This window comes from Borostomias antarcticus (genome assembly GCF_949987555.1).
Source record: "Borostomias antarcticus genome assembly, chromosome: 1".
NCBI classification, from domain to species: Eukaryota; Metazoa; Chordata; class Actinopteri; order Stomiiformes; family Stomiidae; genus Borostomias; species Borostomias antarcticus.
This window is the reverse complement of record NC_140234.1, coordinates 52,204,636-52,225,696: the sequence shown is the minus strand read 5'-3', so window position 1 is coordinate 52,225,696 and position 21,061 is coordinate 52,204,636. Positions and strand designations below refer to the sequence as shown.

Below are 21,061 nucleotides of genomic sequence, written 5' to 3'. Positions count from 1 at the left end.
ACAACTTAAGTCCCAAACATCTACCACCGTTGTCTTGCACAGAAACGCATTTCTTTTTTACGACTTTAAATCCAGATTGATGATTGGTCACAGTCCCGAGTCGCCTTGAGCTATGTGCTGCGCAAATTAAGATCTATAAATCATGTACACACGGACAGTCACGGCTCCTTCATCACGGACACATTAGGGAATCTGCGCAGTGTCCGTTGGCCAGCTCGAGCTGCTGCCGACCCCCAGAAACTTGACGCACGCAGCACGCGCTCACACACACACAGAGCACTGCCCACATTATGGACAGGCGCGAGCTCTGCGTGCCGCTGATGGCTCGAGATTCCAGGCTAGCGCGGCTCCCGAGGGGCTGTCAATCGTCGCTCAATTTCTAGCGATCTCAATGCGGTCTTGATAAATATGCGCTGGAATAGCCGTTGTAAGGACATGAAGGCAGCCAAGCTCGGTCCGTCTCTCCCATTTTCATCGTAGTTTTTTGCGTATTATTTCCAGGTCAAAATCTCGGTTTCCTGTGCGGCTTGTTTGTACTAAAAATGGCCGGAGATGGAGGCGCTCTGAAGGATATCAATGAGATTAAATCCCAGTTCAGGACTAGAGAGGGATTCTACAAGCTGCTCACCCTCTCGGACTCACAACAGCGAGGCGGACTACCGCGGGGTCCGTCCTCAGGTGCCACGGTGGGCCCCGGGGGTGGACCGGGTTCGATACCCGGTGGTGGGGTAGGTCTGGTGCAGGGGCCCGGAGCTGCCTCCTCCTCCAATGCCGCAGCCAACTCCTCTCCGGCGGGCTTCCTTCCCCCGGTCCGGGTCTCCATGGTAAAGCTTCAGCCGGAGGACCCGAGTGAAGAATCCGAGCGGGTGTGCTTCAACATAGGCAGAGAGCTGTATTTCTACACGTACACGAACATCAAAAAGGTAATCGTAGATTGCATTTAATATACAGGGTGACTGAGATAGATCATCTCAGCAGCTAGCGTTAGCTAGCCTGCTAGCTTTATCAACTAACAGAGCCCTCAGCCTACTGTTGCTTAATATTTGTCATCCTCACCAGGACAATATTTTCAAGATCGAATATTATATTTATATCAATTAATGCAGTTGATCTGTTGAATACTAAATGACACTATACATTGCTGGGCATGGTAGGTTGACGGATTGAACACTATGTTGCCAGAACATCGGTGTTAAATTATTTAACCCCGTCATTGTGACATTTCCAGCCCATCGCGTGCCTTCCAATGGTTTAGAAATTGCTCAGAATGCTCTTAATGAGCACTCTGTAATAGTTGATTTGCTTACTTTCCTCAACAACAACACACACAACACACGATATAATGTGCACCAATGGGAACTGCCACAAGAGGGACACAGTCACCTGAGGATCAAGATACGGGGCCAGGCTACCGCACATCTGTATGAATAGCTATGATGGCTTAGCTCCCGTTGGATGCAACTACATTTAAGCGTGTTAATTCAGGTTGAGGCTAGTTTGACACAGTGGGTCATTTGGCTGCTGTTTTATTCAGTTCCACTCATAGTGATAACAGGCCTTTCAATGAGGTCCCAAAGGGAATCAAACCCGCTACCCTGGTGAAGCAAGCCCATCATGTGTGATACTGATTGGGAACCTCAGTGTCACCGTACCCAAGTTGCTTCCCTAAGTCTCTTTTTTTCATCCCTCTCAACCCTTACACTCCACATCCCTACCTCCTCTCTCTATCTTCATCCCTCCTTCTCTACTCTCCCCTCCCTCCTCACTTTCTCCCTCCACCCCTTCTCTCCCCTCTCTGTCCCTGCTCCCAGGCGGTGGACCTGAGTAAGCCTATAGACAAGCGCATCTATAAAGGCACCCAGCCCACCTGTCATGACTTCAACCAGTACTCTGCCACAGCTGACAGTGTGGCGCTCATTGTGGGCTTCTCAGCTGGACAGGTCCAGTACCTGGACCCCATCAAGAAGGAGACCAGCAAGCTCTTCAATGAAGAGGTACGTGCGTGTGTGTACGTGGGCATGCGTGCATGTATGTGTGTATTCAGTGGATGGGCAGATGAGTGTGTGTGAGATGATATGTGTCTCTAGGCCTTCTGCCAATATCTGAATTAGAAGGGATATTTGGGGGATTTGCACTAATTTGCAGCATCAGACCTTTTGAATAATTTTTGATCATATCCTTTTGGAGAACACATAATTACATAACACTAATTAAATGAACAGTATTGATTCTTCTTTTGAAGTAGGGCCCGTCTTTTGACAAGGTTCTTAGCACATAAAGTTGTTAATTAAATTCAGGAGATTGCGTGTGTTAAGAAGATGTCTGTTCCATCCTCAGATTCTTTCTAAAGAAAGAATGGAGAAAGAAGGAGGCTATTAACCTCCCTGGGAACTCAGTGCCTGAATACTCGCCTCCTCAGTGCCTGAATACTCGCCTCCTCCTTTGCACTGTATCCTCCCTCCTTTCTCTCTCTCTCGCTCTCCATTTTCTTATTCTGTCCTCTATCCTTATGTCTGTCTCTGTTTCTCTCCCTCTCTCCTTCATGCTGTGTGCATTTCTTTTTCTGTCTGTCTCTTGCTGTTTTTCTCTCAGTTCTCTGCATCTCTCCTCTCTCTCCATTTGTTTTTATCGCTTTACTCTCACTGTTGTATTCACCCTCTCTGTCATCAGTTTATCAATAAGGCACTGTTCTGGTATATACAGTGTCCCAGTTTTGCTGATGCCAGTTCTTTATCTTCTGTCCCCTCCCTTTCTCTCTGCCCACCACCCCTTACTCCTCTTCCACCCCATCCCTTATCCCCCCCTCCTCTCCCTCTTCAGAGGCTGATAGACAAGTCCAAGGTGACTTGTCTGAAGTGGCTCCCCAAGTCTGAGAACCTGTTCCTGGCGTCCCACGCCAGCGGCCACCTCTACCTCTACAATGTGGAGCACCCCTGCGGCACCACCGCCCCTCAGTACTCCCTGCTCCGACAGGGCGAGGGCTTTGCCGTTTACGCCTGCAAGACCAAGACCCCCCGTAACCCACTGCTGCGCTGGGCCGTGGGCCAGGGGGGGCTCAACGAGTTTGCCTTCTCCCCAGATGGCGTCCACGTGGCATGCGTGGGGCAGGACGGCTGCCTGCGTGTCTTCCACTTTGACTCCATGGAGCTGCAGGGCGTGATGAAGAGCTACTTTGGAGGGCTGCTCTGCGTCTCCTGGAGCCCCGACGGGAAGTACCTGGCCACTGGTGGCGAGGATGACCTGGTCACCGTCTGGTCGTTTGCAGAGAGCCGCGTGGTGGCACGGGGTCACGGCCACAAGTCCTGGGTCAACGTGGTGGCCTTTGATCCCTTCACCACCAGCCTGGAGGACGAAGAGCCCATGGAGCTGAGCGGCAGCGAGGAGGACCTCCAGGGTGGGGCGCCGCCCATGCACTTTGGGAGGGTTCGCACCAGCAGCACCCTCTCCCGCCTCTCACGCCACAGCTCCAGGGGCGGCTCGCCGTCGGTGACGTACCGGTTCGGCTCGGTGGGGCAGGACACCCAGTTCTGCCTGTGGGACCTGACTGATGATGTGCTGTACCCCCGCCTGCCTCTGTCCCGCCCCCTCACCAACACCTTCGGCCCCTCCCTGCCCGCCTCCGGCAGCGGCAGCCTCAACAACACCGGGGGAGGCGTAGGAGGGGTTGAGGGGCACCATCACCCAACCACCACCTCCTCCGCCACCAACCCCCACCAGCCCCCCACCCTGCCTCTTCCCCTCCCCCGCTCGCTTTCCCGCTCCAACTCCCTCCCCCACCCGGCCGTGGCTAACGTGGCCAAGGGCCAGGGCACCACGGAGGGCGGGGGAGGCGGTGGAGGCGGGGGGGGCGGGGGAGGCAGCGGGGGGAACAGCACGCCTTTCAGCATCGGCCGCTTCGCCACGCTCTCCCTGCAGGAGCGCAAGTCGGACAAGTCTGGAGCCGGGGGCGTGGGGGGGGGAGGCGGCGGCGGAGAGAAGGAGCACAAGCGCTACCACAGCCTGGGCAACATCAGCAAGAGCAACGACAAGATCAACGTAGCACCCCGCAGCAGCCGCCTGGATGCCGCCAAGGTGCTGGGCACCACGCTGTGCCCGCGCATGAACGAGGTGCCGCTGCTGGAACCGCTAGTGTGTAAGAAGATCGCCCACGAGAGGCTGACAGTGCTGGTCTTCATGGACGACTGCATCATCACCGCCTGCCAGGAGGGCCTGATCTGCACCTGGGCGCGGCCCGGCAAAGCGGTAGGTCATGGGGGTGGAAGTAGAGGTCATGGGTATGCAGGTGGGGGTGAGGCTTTGGCTGGGGGCCTGGACTGAGAGAAGGGATATTCCTATTTTAGTTTTCTTTTATGATTAGGGCATGGGGAGTATTCAGTGTATGAATATGTAGTAGTTATATGTTGTTAAATGTTCCATTGGTCTCACCCCTTCCTTCCTCCCTCTCTCTCTCTCTCTGTCTCTCTCTCTCTCTCTCTCTTCTTCAGAACTTGACAGCACAGAACGGGAACTCCCCCAGTGGAACTGTGGTATAGCTGGGGGGAAAGCTTTGCACTCATCCCTTTTCTCCCTTCTTCTTCCTCTCTTCCCCTCCTCCTCCCCTAAACTTCCATCAAGAGGGGGACAAGACTCAATTTAACCCACCCCACCCTACCCTACCAGCACAGTGTGGCACCCCTGATGTAACACATTCACCCCCCCCACCCACCCCTCTTCGCCTTTTCTTCTGTAGAAAGACTATGTACAGAAACGCGTACAGACTACTTTATCCAGAAGCCCCCCCCTCTCTCCCTTGCAAAACACTGCGAAAGCCAAGGCCATTGTATTTTATTTATTTATTTTACAACAGGAACTGTAGTAATTTATATTGTAAATAGTGAGAATACTGTATAAAGACAGAGGGCAAAAATGTATCTCAAATGACTCAAACAGTGAAGAAAGGTGAAAAGATAAGAGAAAAAGAAGAATATTAATATATGAAGATCCTATATTGTACATAGCAACACAGTCAATTGAATGTCTGCTGTTAGGGACCCGGTGATGATGATGATGATGATGATGATGATAATGACAATTTTGTGCTGTTTTTGTGTGATAGGATTTCTCAGTTTGTCACGTTCCTTCAAGCAAATGTTTTAATTTTGTCTGTGAAGACACAGTTTAGGCTTGAGATAAAGAAGACTGACCGTTGCGTTTAGTATGAACTGAGAGAGCTGTCTTCACATGGCTGCTAACTGTACCAATCAGCTGAGTCTGTCCTTTCAGAAGTATGCTACTATGCCATGAAGTACACTTCTATGTTGGATTCATACCAGGTTGTGAACAGAACTGCACCCATGTCCTGCCAGATATATGCTATTGTTAGTATATGTCTAGGTCTTAAAGGGGAAGGCTCTTTTTCGACAACCTGGACCTTATTTAAATTTTTTAGAAGCTGCATTCTCGGTGCCCCATCCGCCGCCATTACATGGATATACTTGGCTCGTGCTGGATTAAAAATTTCCTCTCCAGGCCTCCGAATTACACCAAAGTTATCTCGGTGAGTCAAACGTCTTATAATATGCCGTAAATTAGGTCCAGGTTGTCGAAAAAGAGCCTTCCCTTTTAAAGTGCACTATTATATCAGATGTACTGCTAGTAGCCTAGCCTTATAGCCTACACGACTAGGTCCTAAAGTATACTAACCTGTCAGAACTACACGATGTGGTGGCACACATGCACCCTTTACCTGGCCCAGGCTCCTCCCAGCCCACACCTGCAATGCCTCACGCAAAATTTTGCACAGCTAGCAGTCAGTCTGATCAAAACCAACCAACCAGAAGGAAGCTAGAGGCTGTTTTTGTTTGATTGTTTTTTTTTTTAGTTTCTTTGATCTTCTCAATTGTTTTTTTTATAATGTGGCTCTAAGTCGTGTCAATCTACTGATTATGTGTCTCTATTTAAAACCTGTCCTACATATTTGTTATCCTGATGAGGTTAAACAACACTGACCCTAGCCTCCATCTCCAGGCACAATGGGGCTCACATTCAGAGACTGGTAGTCATGGAAACAGAACCCATGTCTGGTGTCAGATGGACCATAATATTATCTATATATTACAAGGAACTGAGTCCAGAACCGTCAGGCTTCCTCAACCAAGGACTCTAAAAGGTGACACTGTTAATGATGTAACAACGCACTGAGGAGGGTGGGTAGATGACCAACTAAATTACTACATAGTTCAGGATCTGATGGATGAAGATCACAATACTGACAATATGACACTGTTTTCTATGACCAGGAAGTCCAAGAGGCCACCTTAGTTTGTCCTAACGGTTTTTGTGAAACAGTATGGGGTAGGAAAGAGAAAAAAAAAAGAAAAAAAAATACTAGATTGCTTTTCTTATCACACACCATCCCATGATATAGATTACCCATCACACATGATAAAGATTACCTTCTATAATGATGCCTTTTCAATGGGAGTGCGGCAGCAATGATAGGAACTACACTGCTACACCAGAGACCAGACCATGTCATGCGGAGGGAAGAAATATCATTCCGTCTGTTGCTTTTAAATTTCTTTCCAACTGTTTACAGCAGCAGAACCATAGCATGTAATGTTTGTTTTTTATTCGGTGCATTATACACTTATGCCTGAGCAGGTGAAGAAAGCAGCAGGATGATATCACAGTATCAAGTTTGTATATGGAGATCTGTTATTAAAACTTTAAACCCGAATGCTATGAGTGGTGGATTGTGCAACAAAGAGAGCCAAGCAGCCCCCACCTTGAAAGCTGGGAAATGGGAAGTAGCAAGTCTTTGTTTTCCAACCTGATTCTACTTATTTGTCATCATGTGAAACTAGGACGCTACGGTGCTTTCATCTGGCTTGAGACTGCGGTACAGTAGGTGCACCCCCCCCCCCTTTAAAGGTGGGATAGGTAGTTTGCTTTTGGCTTTATTTGGTAAAATTCGCATAATATCCTTTCAGCTATCAGTAACAGAGGTGCTCTGAGAATAAACTTGGATCTCCATGTTTACCGCTGCCTCTGTATTTTGGATTCAAAGAATGCACCGCGCCCGAATGTATTGACCAATCAGTCTCTATCTCGCCACACCTACCAGTCATGTTTGGAGGGAGGGACTACATCATGATTGACAGGATGGAGGGGTGGGTTCTTTTGAAAAAGATGACCAATCAGAGGCCTTGTCAAACTACCTACCCCACCTTTAAATCTCGCCTGCATCCACCCTTAAAAACAGACGGCCCCAGGCTTGTCTAATGCAATCAGGCGGGCCTCCCAGGATGTGACATCACACCATGTCCACAGAAGCCCCAGCATGACTACTGAGAGCTCTGTTGGGTCAGACAGCTCCTCAAATCTCGATAATGACAAGTGATTCTTGTTTACAAAGGTAATGGTCCATTTGGTGAAGGATACCCCTGACCCCAGAGCAGGCCCCCCACAGGCTGAAACCACTGGCAGATATAATAGTCCAGTCAGGGGCAAGTCCAATACAGAAGAAGAACGCCTCCACAAAAACTGATGCATGGTCATGTCATACATTAAACAACTTTCTTTAGGATATGTTAAGATCAGAAAATGTGTGGAAATAGAACATACAATGTAATCTGTATGATATCTATGTCAATTCTCTCTCTGTCCCCCAGTGGCCCTACAGGCTGTCTCCGGCGCTGGCACAGCGTAAACGAAGTGTGGAGATAGGTCTGGCTATGCGACACTACCCTACAGGTGACCCAGCAGCTCTCCTGCCTCCACCAACCAGCCAGAGGAGAAACAGCCAATTAATGGTGTGGATGTTCTCTGCTAAACAGTAGACCAAGAACCAGCAGAATAATCTAGGCTACTCACATAATGTGTTAATTAATGTACATGCTAATTAAACAGACTTGCAATCATTGAATTGCTTTTGGAATGTCCAAAATAAGTAACCTAACTCTGAATCGTAACTCTTATTTTCTGATGCGAATTCAGAGTATTATGTGTTTCTGGTTAAGTGTGATCATGTCAATGTCATCGTTCCAGCCAGTAGAGGGAGATAAACTCTGAAAACTCACGAGCAGTGCATGCCAGGTTATATCCTCCATGAGGAGGCACCAAAACTCTTCCAGTTTACATTGTGTTTGTCTATCAGGCAAGATAGCATTGCAGTGTTATTTCAGTCTTTTCATAACGATATAGGCATCACACAGTAAGGAGATTAAGGTGTTTCCCCGTATAATATATTTCCGACATTTTGTTTATGTTCTGTTGTAGAATGTTCTGTGCACAACTTCAGGACACAAACAAACGATAAACCGATCAGGTGACCTATGGAACTCAGGTCACGTGACTAGCATGGAGGCGTCGGCGAGGAGGAGCGTCAGGCGGTTGAAAACACAGCAACGAGATACACGCAGTCGACAGCACGCCAAACGGATTTCACAAGTAACGAACAGGGCAACAGGCTCCACTTGGTTGCTCAACATTTATTTTATTTCTCTAAGCGACATGAAATGAGGGCAACATGGGGGCCAAAGAGTCAAGGATAGGTTTCCTGTCGTATGACGAGGCCGTCAAGAGAGGTAAGCGTGGGTTAGCTAACTAGCAAGCTTTTAAATCCTTCATCACAACATTAGCTAGCTAACGTTACCTTTCAGTAACTGTAGCTAGTCTGGTTGCCACCAGTGCCAGTCTGACGACGGGCTGTATCTACCCAGTTTGGGAACGTTAGTTTGTGGCTAGACTATATTTTATTAGATTAAGCTAACGTTTGCTACCAAGAGGCGCAGGCGAAATAAATATGTCTAGCTAGCAGAGAACTCGTGTTATATATATATATATATATATATATCATTGCTAGGTGCATTACATTACAGCCATTTAGCTGACGCTTTTATCCAAAGCGACTGACAATTGCATTTAACGTACAGTAGGAAAAGCCATTGTACTGTGTAGCAACCCAGGTAACGTCAGCTGCCAACCTCGGTGGGCGTGCATTCTAATGTAACGTTAGCGTGAATAGCTTGCTGTGCATCTTTATGGCTGGCTAGTTTTAATTAGCTAACAAAATCCCATCTTGTGGTGGCAACAATATAACGACATTCTCATGGTTTACGTTAGACGCATTAAGTCGCATTAACTATCGTGACTGAAATTGCTAGCTAGTAGTGATGTAGAATCAAAGTTGGCCAACGTTAGTTAGCTCTAGTGACTGTCAACGTGCGCTACACCACCACCTGTTTGTCAAACCCGTTAGCTTGCTATGGTACGTTCTAGTCGTTGCTTGGAGGACATGGTTTCGCAGACTGTAATCCTAGCTGCATGGTGTTTATCTAGTTCGCATGGCGTTCTTTCCTGCCTCTCATAACACTAAGTAATGTGTAGGATAATTAATTTGGCTAGCCGCTAGCTCATTGAAACGGTTGGTTGACACAAACCGCTCATTAAACCCCAATTCCACGTGGCTATATGTATTGTGTAAGACCAAGCTATGGTGAATCTGAATTTATTCCTCCCATTCTTTACATAGTGCTAGCTTGTTGTAGTCGTACACACTACAGAAGGGCATCTCAGAGGAGGTTATGAAATCTGTTCTGTTGTAGTTGGCCTATAAGCCAAAATATCAAGTTGAATGTTGGATAGGCAGCTATGTTTGTACAGTTATGCAAAGCTTGTGACCATTTATGCTGTCAGAAAGTACGGGGAAAGATCTTATACCTGACAGCGTGCATGATGTACTTTGGTCGCTGCAGTCGTAACAACTGAACTTTGACTACTCGAATGCAAATATTTTACACATTAAGTGTGTCAAGTCTGTTTTGAATGGTACATTTCCTGCATGTCAGTAGGGCACACATTTCTAAAGCATTATGTTCAATTTGTTCCAGTTAGGTCTAACTGCAGGAAGTAGACTGGTTACCGGTATCTCATTTTGATGGGAACATTGCTCAGAATCAGAATACACTTTATTGTCTCACAATGTGAGAAATTTGTCTTGGGCACACACATGCTGTAGTAGACAGTCAACACACAGTGGTTAGTGAGGAGCCACATAGCACCAACAAATAACAATAAATAGTAAAACTAGTACTGTAGTAGTGTTAAACACAAACAAACAACTAGCAAACAAACACTAAACAAACAGCAGCATGGCAGCCCGGGTCGCTACAGTGCAGCGCCACCAGATACGAGTTAGGGAGAGAGGAAAGTTGCTGAAAGGTATGCAATCAGTGAAGCCAGCAGGTGTAGGGCAGTGCTTTTTTCCACATGTAAAGTTGTTTTTTCACATCTGTCTGAACATCATCTGAATGCATAATTGCTAAGAAATCCTGTTCCCACTCTTATTTTCATGATCACATGTCACCAAGCACAGAGTCTATGGAATTAGCCGACCAGATCTCATTGGTCACATGATGACAGTCACCCAAGTCACATCTGAAAGGAGCAGTGAGATGACAACAGAGATTAGAAGGCAGTTTTCATGAAGGGATTAGAACAGTGTGGCACACTGGTGTGTCAACAAACACCTTGTTAAGGTTGACAGCATCGGGGTAGGGCTGTCCCTGACTCTGAATCTTGTCTTGAATCAGATTTGCCTATTCAAACCAGAGATTCGACTATTCATTCCTCCTTTTTGTGCGTGGCGACATGCACCAAAGATAGCAAATGTCCGGTTGTCACTCCCTCCCTCCCTCCCTCCATCGTGTTGTTGACCTGCAGTTCTATGTTGCCACCACAAGAGGCAGTGGTCCCAGAACAAAACCACTATGACATTGCACACATTTCAGATCCTCGGTGGTGTAGTGGATGAAGTGCCTGACACCCATGCCAGAGGTCAGGGGTTCAAGCCCTGGTGTGGGAGATTTTTTGTCACTGAATGTTATAGAAGCTATAAAATGTGGTTACCTGGTGGTGCTATGTCAGTTATTGAATTTATGTGCAGTAATTGAACATTTGAAATACCCAAATATATTTGGCTATATTTTGCATGTATTTACCAGGTAATGTTTAGTAATTGGAGTACTATGAAAGGAAGGGTTACCCAAAAAATGTTCAGAGTAAGTTTATTTGGCAATACAAATCCATAAGCCTAGGGCCAATGAGCCTAGGATATAGACAGTAAACTACCGGTGGAATGGTGGTGGAGCAATAGCGGGAGCATTTCGGATTACAAGCGGACCACCATCCCTGACTAATAATCCACCAGAGGTCCGCTTGCTATTCGATGTGCAAATGGCCAGGAACCCGCCAGCGGATTTGGCCGGATGTCCGCCAGCTCTTCCATCGGGGACCCGCTGTAGGTCCGTTAGCCTTGTGTTATATTCCTCCAGAGGTCCGCCAACTCGTCCATCGGGGACCCGCTGTAGGCCCGCTAGCCTTGTGTTATCTGGGTTTATCTCTTACCTTTGTCCAGAAACAGAAGTTGAACCAATTGCAGCAAAATAGCTAACGTTACAGGAATCATAAGTGTAACTGCTTTAGCCACTGACCGCTACCATTAATGTTATGGAAGCTGCTGCTAGTTGTTGTGAGCTCATGAGCTAACTGGCCATCCCACTCTTATAGTGCTGGATTAGCATTGGAAGCATTGAAACTGATGTGTCCAGGCGACAAGACCTATCTTAATTTATCATCATTATTTCATGTAATTTCAATTCACAGCTATTTCAGGGGCATGACTAGCTTCCATCCTACCAGTCCTGAACAGAAACAAGCCAGCCACACACACAAGCCAGGCTGGACCTGGCCTGGTTTCCCCCATATGTCTAACGTTAGGCTGAGGGAAGACTGCAGGAGTCGAGAGAGCTGTCAAACTAACTCAAACTCACAGGCAGCACAATAAAAGACACCTTTTTTCCTGCTAAATATGAATCATGTAGCCCATATTATCCATAAAACGAATGTGCTTTCTTTTTATGCAATGTTTCCCATAACCTACCAGTGGGTGATTTGAGAGTCTCCTCAACTGTGCATTTCAAAACGTGCGCAAATAGACTCATGCGTTGGGCAGCACTAAACAAGGACATGTTTTGGCCATCACTAAAGCATTTTCACAGACGTTATAGTTCAATCTGTCTACGGAAAAAAAAAAAAAATCCAGGGAATATCTTGGCTAATACAAGAAGATTGAACTAGGAAAGCAGTTTTGTGTTGTGATATTCAGTTTGTGAAATGCACATGATTGCTGGTGCACAGTAGGCTAGGCTCATAGCGGAGGGGAGAGAGGTTCTCTGTCTTCTTCCCTCCACTGTATTAGTCTTAAGTCTCCTTTTACTGCACAACAAATAGCTACGGTAATTTCGCATAGGTCTAAAATGAATGATTGGACTGTCCTATGTGTCCAGATGTGGACAGAATTGTTGGTACCCTTCCTTTAAAGAAAGAAAGACCCACAATGGTCACTGAAATGACTTGAATCTGACAAAAGTAATAATACATAAAAATGTACAGAAAATTAACTCATGGAAATCAGCCATTGCTTTTGAATTGTGGTTCAACAGAATCATAAAAAATAAAAACTTTGAAACTGGCCTGGCCAAAAATGATGGCACCCCTAGAAAAGATTGAAAATAATTTGACAATAGGGACATGTTAAACTAAGGTGTGTCCTCTAATTAGCATCACAGGTGTCTTCAAATTCTGCCTATTTAAAGGATGAAAAGTAGTCACTTGGTATCATGGTGTGTACCACACTGACTGAACATGGACCCCAGAAAACAGAGAGTTGTCTCAGGAGATTAGAAAGAAAATTATAGACAAGCATGTTAAAGGTAAAGGCTATAAGACCATCTCCAAGCAGCTTGATGTTCCTGTGACTACAGTTGCACATATTATTCAGAAGTTTAAAGCCCCGTTATGTAGCGGTCCAGTTTTGTGCACTTTAGCGGCCCCTAAAGGCCACTAGTGCCATTACAACCACAGTACCATTGTCGTAAAGCGCTGAGAGACGCCTGTTACGCCTCTCACGTGCATTTGTTGACAACTGACAAGCTGAGGAAAACGGAGTCTGCCGGCAAATTCGAAGAGGAGAGCTAAAGGTAAAGCAGAACATTCATGCGAGAGAAAATCGCGGCTCACAGTCAAAAGTTACATAGTGAAAATACAGGCCGCCGGACCCCTCTGTGGAAATGGAAGAGGTGCTGTTCTCGCTATAATAATCCAGCACACCAATAGATCGACTTTGAAACTGATATTTTAAGATGAAATCAACAACATAGTGGGGCTTTAAGGTCCCCGGGACTGTAGCCAATCTCCCTAAATGTGGCTGTAAGAGGAAAATTGATGACAAATTGAAGAGACGGATTTTGGTAACCAAAGAGCCCAGAAGAACTTCCAAAAAGATTAGAGGTGAACTCCAAAGTCAAGGTACATCAGTGTCAGATCGCACCATCTGTCGCTGTTTGAGCCAAAGTGGACTTAATGGAAGACGACCGAGGAGGACACAACTGTTGAAAGCAAATCATAAAAAGGTGAGACTGTTATTAGCCAATATGCATATTGACAAGCCGCAAAGCTAATGGGAGAATGCCCTTTGGACAGATTACAAAACTGGACCTTTTTGGCAAGTCACATCAGCTCTGTTCACAGACCCAAAAATGATGCATACAAAGAAAAGAACACTGTACTGTGAAACATGGAGGAGGCTCGGTTATGTTCTGGGGCTGCTTTGCTGCATCTGGCACAGGGTGTCTTGAATCTGTGCAGCGTACAAGGAAATCTCAAGACTATCAAGGCATTCTGGAGCGAAATGTGCTGCCCAGTGTCAGAAAGCTTGGTCACAGTCGCAGGTCATGGGTTCTCCAACAGGACAATGGACCTCATTCCTGAACGCAGTTAAGAAGAAGTTAAGAAGAAACTCCACTTGCGAAGTTCCCGGGACAATTCTGGCATTCCTGAATGGTTTCTTATCTCGGATTTGTTCTTATCTAAGAACAGGATTTGAGAACGCGGAAATGCAGTTGTAGGTAGGCCAGATTGGAGTGCGCCCGTTCGCAAAGGCTGAATTTATGAGAAATCCGAGGTGATTGCGTTCACATCAATTCTACAGACATCCTAAGCTTGAATAATAATCATAAATACGAGAATATTTGTATCATTTCCAATTACGTTTCACATTCATGATTCTACAAGGCATCGCGGTGTCCTAAAATAAATAAAAGCACTACACAAACACTGCAAATGGAAGTGAACTAATAAATAAGCACTAAACTCAGTCGCTATACTCAGACTCAGCACAACAGCACCTTATATTCCATAGTCAGAATGGACACATCTACATTCTGTAAATACTGTACACGTGAATATCCATAACTAAAATATCATATGGTCCTACATAATATAGATATAGGGCCTATCAAGATCCATAAGTAGCCTACTCATGCATTTAACTAAACTGTAGGCTACAATTCAATCTGCTCTCAGCACATCCCTTTCATGTAGGCTATATATTTTGCATATTGTATTAAAAGTCCATATATACCGCTTTGTATTCTTTTGTTATTTTGTATTGTTTTGTTTCACCTTGCTTAAGCTTAGTGTGCACGTTATAAGAGCCAGCGGAGAAACATCTCACTGCTCATTTTACTTGTATGTTGCATGTGACGAATAAAACGTCGAATTTGCACGTGACCTTGGGAACATCAAGCATGTCAATTGAGAACGTCTCAACTTTTTCCACGCTGTCTGGGGATTTTGTGTGCACACGACCCTGTAGTAAGGAGCTGGCGGGGCGTTTATGTATGCAAATTCAGGTGTACGAGAACGCGCATTCAACTTAAAGGGCAATGCTCGTTTTTGACAACCTGGACCTTATTTACGACATATTATAAGAAGTTTGACTCACCGAGATCACTTTTGTGTAGTTCGGAGGCCTGTAGAAGAAATTTAAAATCCAGCGCGAGCCAGTATATCCATGTAATGACGGTGATCTGGGCACCGAGAATGCAGTTTCTCAATCTATTTTCGGCCGCTAAACGGTTGTTTTCATCAATCAGATTGGATGAATCGACAGTTGAGATTCCTCAACGCGAGGCATTGTTGTGGTTTTCAAATACGGGGTCTTTAGCCTCTAATATGATCTTTACACGCCTTTCCCCACTTGCTCCAGCACGCATGCGCACAGGCCAGCGCGCAGACTGGCTATTCTCCGGCTACACTCGCGGCTCACATTCTCTGCGCTACGATCGTTGTTGGTGCCGAGAATATTGTCGTCGTCATTCGTCAGCAACAATCCGATCGTAGCGCAGAGAATGTGAGCCGCGAGTGTAGCCGTGTACCGTCCTGAACACTATGCATCGGTATTGCATGAGTCACGCTTAGAGCGCCACTTACTGTTGACAGGAAGTTTCTCTCAGTACTGGACACCGAAATAGCACAGCCTTTAACGGCTCCACACCCCGACACGCATGGGGTGCGAGGGCCCGCTCACTGCTGCTCGCAGCCCTAGTTTCATCTTAGTTTTTCAATGCTTTTTACTATTGAGGAGGATATATGTTCTATGTAAATGTTGTTAACATTCATGATATTAAAGAGGCGTGGGTTTAAACCACAGGTTTACTTCATAGGTAGAGTACTGTTATTAGGCCTACATTATCTGGTAAAAATGAGTCAGAACTTCTACTTAACTTACGCGTAACTTCTACGTAACTTACGCGCTGCCGTCTGTCAGTCAGCAAACATCTCAAGGAGACGGCCCACATGACAGGCGCGAGTACCTACAACATGCGAATCAGAGGCGCTGCCTTGACTGACTGAGTGACCGTCTTTTTGGCTGGCTGAACCGAAAGTTTAACGACGCTAGCTTGCGTTAATGTTCCTCCAGCCACCTAAAAGTGCCGGTCAAAGCAACAGCAAATGCAACGACATATCAGTTAAGCGTAGCCTAATCTAGCCTATTATTTATGTAAGCTATGTAAAAAAGGCAGTGATTGTGGTAGAAGACAGGACCAGCACAGAGTTGAGGGACAGGTGAGAGAGGAAAGGATAGAGGTTGTTGAGAGGAGAGCAGGATAAGAGAGGAGAAGGAAGGGGACAGGCCAGGATGAGAGATTAGAAAGTGATTTAGAAGGAATGAGTGCAGTTAACCATCAATGGGCATCACACATCTTTTTTTTATTTTTTATTAAATAAAACATCTATTATTCTCACCCCATAACTCAAAATTAAAGAAAGCATATTTCATGTAGGCTAAACATGCTATTTCAGTATACTTTTCAATTATATGTCTCACGGTTTTGTTATTTTCATTCTTTAAAAGTCACCAGAATACAGGAAACTAGGTCTCTGAAACTTTTTGGGGGAGGACGCCCAGACCCCAGCTTTGGTATAGAAATCCTCCTTATTTTGGCGGTCTTCAGCTTGGCACCACCACACCAAGAGATCAATTCCACAGGAAACACTGGTTCCTTGTTCAGAACATAGAGGAAAAACCCGAGCAAAGGAAAAAGATTTTGAAATTAATGAAAAAGAAGATAACCCAAATCATGAAGACACCGCAAAATCAAAAGCCGGGAAAACCTAAAGAGGCTTGTCTGAAAACATTTGTTATTATTTAATATTGTATACGTACAGTAACATCCGTTTCCGGGTGGTTTTAAGTGATAAACAGCATAACTTGTGTTCAGTAGAGGTGATAATGGACATTTTATGCCTGTGCTACAACTTTCTGGCTCTGTGCTACAGAACTATCAACCCCTGTAGCACCAGTGCTATGTGCTAAAAAAGTTAATGTACAGCTCTGCCTTTCTGTCTGTCTTTCTCTCTCTCTCTCACAAACACACACACACTCACTCAAATCATGCGGAAATGAGCATCAGTGCCAGGGCGGGCCCGTGGCATAGGCGAAGTAGGCGGCCGCCTAGGGTGCCAGAAAAATTTGGGAGCACAGAAAGAAATTTAGGAGCGCAACAAAAAATTTGAAATAACACCATTTTTATTAGCAACACACACATTAGGCCTACTGCCAACAACAATAAACAATAATAACTGCTCACCATAGGAGCTCATCCTCTCCTACTATACTATTCCCACACACTTCATGTGCATCGGTCCTAATGAAGACTATAGCCTACTATCCTGGTATTTATTTACACCAACTCAAAATTACGGCAACATAGGGAACGAAAAGGTTACTAAGGGTGGCACCAAATTAAATACATAATATAAACTGAAAACCCACCACCAATTTAACAGGTGCTCAAAGAGCACCCCTAAATACATGGGGTGGTGCCACCACTAAACTGAGGAAGAACAACAAAAACAAAATAATACATAACTACATGAATGTAAAAATGTAAACCCATGGGTATCTGAACTTAACCTAAACGTTTCCCTATGAGACAAAATTACAAAATACAAAAATAGGCTGGTCAAACTAAACAGAATTTAACTAAGAGAACCAATAATCAACTCAACATAACTAGAAGCCTCTAAAACAAAGCAAAGCACAAACAGAACAAAACTACCCACCCAACACCTGGCCCTGCCACAGCACAGGCGAGAGAGGGAGAACTAAAAAACAGGAAGGCTTTTATTAGGAAGGAAATGGATGATGATTGGTTGATTGGTGATGACTGCTGATGAATGGGGATTTGAACCAGGTGAGCTCTTCAGCTGAAAAGGAATGTTAAATCGAGAACACAAGGGGGAGACAAAAAACAATAACAGGACACCAAAACATTAACCCAAACACAACCAAATTAATAGATAATAATAATAATACTTTGTGTAAACAACGATTTTTGAGTGACAGTTGATTCGACTCCCCCCGGGCCTCACCGAATTCCTATCTCTCCTTGGTTCCACTGCCGCAAAATACGATTGAATGGGCTTCATTTTCTTCATTTTGTTAACATTACTGGCAGGGGCATTCGGCGTCTGCAGTCGTTTTTGAGTGAGGGCAGCTGAGCTGTCATCGCGCGTCATCACGAGAGTTCTGCATGTTGCAGGTTGCAGTCGTGGGACTTGTAATAAAAAATAAAATTAAAAAGTTGTGGGACTTTTAGTTTTGTATACTGGTGCCGAAACTTTGACTCTAGTTTGATCCAATTTGCATGGATTTATTTTCAAAAATCCATCCATCCATCTTCATCCGCTTATCCCGGATCGGGTCGCGGAGGCAGCAGCTCCAGCAGGGGGCCCCAGACATCCCTTTCCCTAGCAGCATCAACCAGCTCTGCCTGGGGAATCTTTAGCCGCTCACAGTCCTGGGTCTACCCCGCGGCCTCCTCCCAGCCGGACACGCCTGGAACACCTCCATAGGGAGGCGCCCAGGAGGCATCCTCACTAGATGCCTGAACCACCTCAACTGGCTCCTTTCGACGCAAAGGAGCAGCGTCTCTACTCCGAGTCTCTCCCGGATGACTGAACTTCTCACCCGATCTCTCAGGGAGACCCCAGCCACCCTCCGGAGAAAACTAATTTCGGCCGCTTGTATCCGTATATATTTTAGGCAAAAAATGCGAGTGAAATAGTGGAAAACAGTACTCGCACAGTGTGCTCCTAAATTATTTTTTCTGATCGCACAAAACTATTTTTAGTCGCAAATGCGAGTAAAATGGTCGCACCTTAGAGCCCTGACATTCACACACCAATGGCGGCAGCTGCCATGCAAGGTGCTAGCCTGCTCATTGGGAGCAATTTGGGGTTCAGTGTCTTGCCCAAGGACACTTCGACATGTGGACAGGAGGAGGCAGGATTCAAACCGCTGATTCTAACTGCAAGTGGGGAATCTATTTCGTTTCTAAAGACGTTTCTAAAGATCATATTACAGAGGCATGTGAAAAACCAGTACAGTACAGTGTAAGCACAACTAGCGATTCATAAAGACAGTTTGATGAAAACAACTGTTTCGCGGCAGAAAATAGATTTTTTAGAAGCTGCATTCTCAGTGCCCCGTCTGCCGCCATTACATGGATATACTTGGCTCGCGCTGGATTTTACATTTCTTCTACAGGCCTCCGAATTACACCAAAGTTATCTCGGTGAGTCAAACGTCTTATAATACGCCGTAAATAAGGTCCAGGTTGTCAAAAACGAGCATTCTCCTTTAAGTAGGGCTGGGTATCGGTACTTGATACCTTGTTAGTACTGGATCGAAACAAACTGATACCAAGTAGCATCGAAACGTCTTCAGTCAAACCAGTACTTCAATCGATCCTTTTTGTATTGAGATCTAGACAACTGGACCTGATTGGCCCATTAAGGCAGACAACTACAATCCGTCTGGTGAAATCAACTGCAACTGCGACTTGTTGACACAGTTTAGCACGCTGAGGTAATGCCACCAAAACGCTCAAAGGTAGGGTTATACTACACGCCTATGGCGTAAAAATAAATGCATAAAATTGCGGATTTCCACCATTCCCTAGATAGCTAGCATTAGCAACCCTACTGTAATGCATTGCTGAGTGCATTGGTTACTTAGTGGTAGTTTTAGCTTCTGTAGCAGCGAAATGTGTTTAGGCTAACATTATTAACTAATGTTATACTTAATGTTAAGACCTCCCTAGGCCTACTACCACCACAACTGCTACTGCTGATGTTGCCACCCCCAGCAGCAGCCTTGACACACCGTTCACATTAGCTGCAAGGTCACGGATGACTCAAAAATGTGTAGTCACTGTCAGTAGTTATATTGTAATAAATGCAGTTTGATACTCTTTTAAACACTTTCAAAATATATTATAGTAAAAATTATTTGAATGTGGGAAGATTGATGGCATTTTACACAACTGAATGCTTCCATTCACATGATGGTTATGGAATGGAAAAAATGCAATCCAAGTATCGATTGAAGTATTCAATTGGTATCGGTATCACTTTAAGGGTACTGGTATTGGTACTGGTATCGTAATTTTTGAAATGATACCCAGCCCTACAAGACACAGCATTATTCTAGAAAGGCAATATAGTGCAATGTACTGTAATTAGGGTAGCTAGCTAGCTATCAGTGTATATCAGTGTAATCTGATTCTATCTAGCTATGCTAGCTAGTTAACTAGCAAGTAAGGCTGTCAACTTACACAGGTATTAATAACGTAAGGTTTGATTCAGTTAAGCACTCAATAAGTCAACTATCTACTTAGCACTAACGATGCTGGCTGTCAGTAATGTAAAATTAGCTAACGTTTGCTAGCTAACTGAAGCTGTGCCTGTGGTCTGTGGAGTTAGTTAGCTAGCCATCACATTAGCCATCACCTGGCACAAGGAGAGACTTTCTCTGCTCTGGAAATTTTGTTAAAAAAGGATAGTTGGGCAATGGCTAGATAGCTACAGTAAGGCATTTTGAACTGTCATAATTTATTAGCTATCCATATAGTCAATTCAGACCTTGTTTGCGCTCTCAACGAACCACAACGCAGCAGCAGTCCTTGCAGCTGGTTGTGCATGCTAGTTTCACATCGCATAAAAGCCACTAGCAGGCTACAATTGTATACTACCTTTGTAACGTTTTATTGATATCAATGTAGCCTCAATTGAATTAATTTCGGAATATCGAGAAAACGACAGGAGACCCCTTATGCTTTTAAAGCAAACTCGAGATTAAGATGGTAGCAGGGGCACAAAGCCATGGTGGCCACAGGGGGTAGAATTAATTTCGGGGTATCACGACCAGAGGGAGGGGAATCGGCGGCCATGGCAATTCCCACCCTGCTCCTCATCTGAGTAAAGTAGTCAGCTGTGTGGAACTGCCACCTGTGATGCTTAAGAGTCTCTCTGCCTGTTCCTCGATGAATTTGCTGTTTTGCATGTTCACGTCATTGTACTTGCCCTATCAGCCTATACAGTAGTTTGGGTAATATTTGCCTACTGTCACCGCCAAGGCCTCCAGAGATTACACTGGCTCTTCTGCTTCGAATGTCAATCTAAACTTTGCATCGGCTAGATAGCATGGGAAAAGTTACAGTAGGTGGGATGGTACAGCGTTGAAACATGTTGCAATAGATCTCATATACTCTACAGATTAGGAGGCAGACAAGGTAAGTATAGGTGTCTACAGTGACCGCGATTATCCCGACAACCAGCTAATGTATGAAGTTGATATTCGTCAGGTGTATTTCTCAGCACTCTAGAACAT

At 45.3% G+C, this 21,061-nt stretch overlaps 2 protein-coding genes across 2 annotated transcripts in view; both read left to right on the top strand.

Moving 5' to 3' along the window:
- Nucleotides 1-527: 527 nt before the first annotated feature.
- On the top strand, nt 528-4,566 carry LOC311314622 (WD repeat-containing protein 20). Its single transcript, XM_084445050.1, has 4 exons — nt 528-923; nt 1,812-1,994; nt 2,821-4,242; nt 4,485-4,566. The coding sequence occupies exons 1-4, from the start codon at nt 543-545 to the stop codon at nt 4,530-4,532; spliced, it is 2,034 nt and encodes a 677-aa protein (XP_084301176.1). The 5' UTR covers nt 528-542; the 3' UTR covers nt 4,533-4,566.
- Nucleotides 4,567-8,427: 3,861 nt separating this feature from the next.
- Nucleotides 8,428-21,061, top strand: part of usp32 (ubiquitin specific peptidase 32) — a 101,895-nt gene continuing 89,261 nt past the window's right edge. The window contains exon 1 of the mRNA XM_084444919.1: nt 8,428-8,567. Within this exon, the coding sequence (XP_084301045.1) occupies nt 8,510-8,567 (58 nt within the window). The 5' untranslated portion in view covers nt 8,428-8,509. The remainder of the gene's footprint in view (nt 8,568-21,061) is intronic.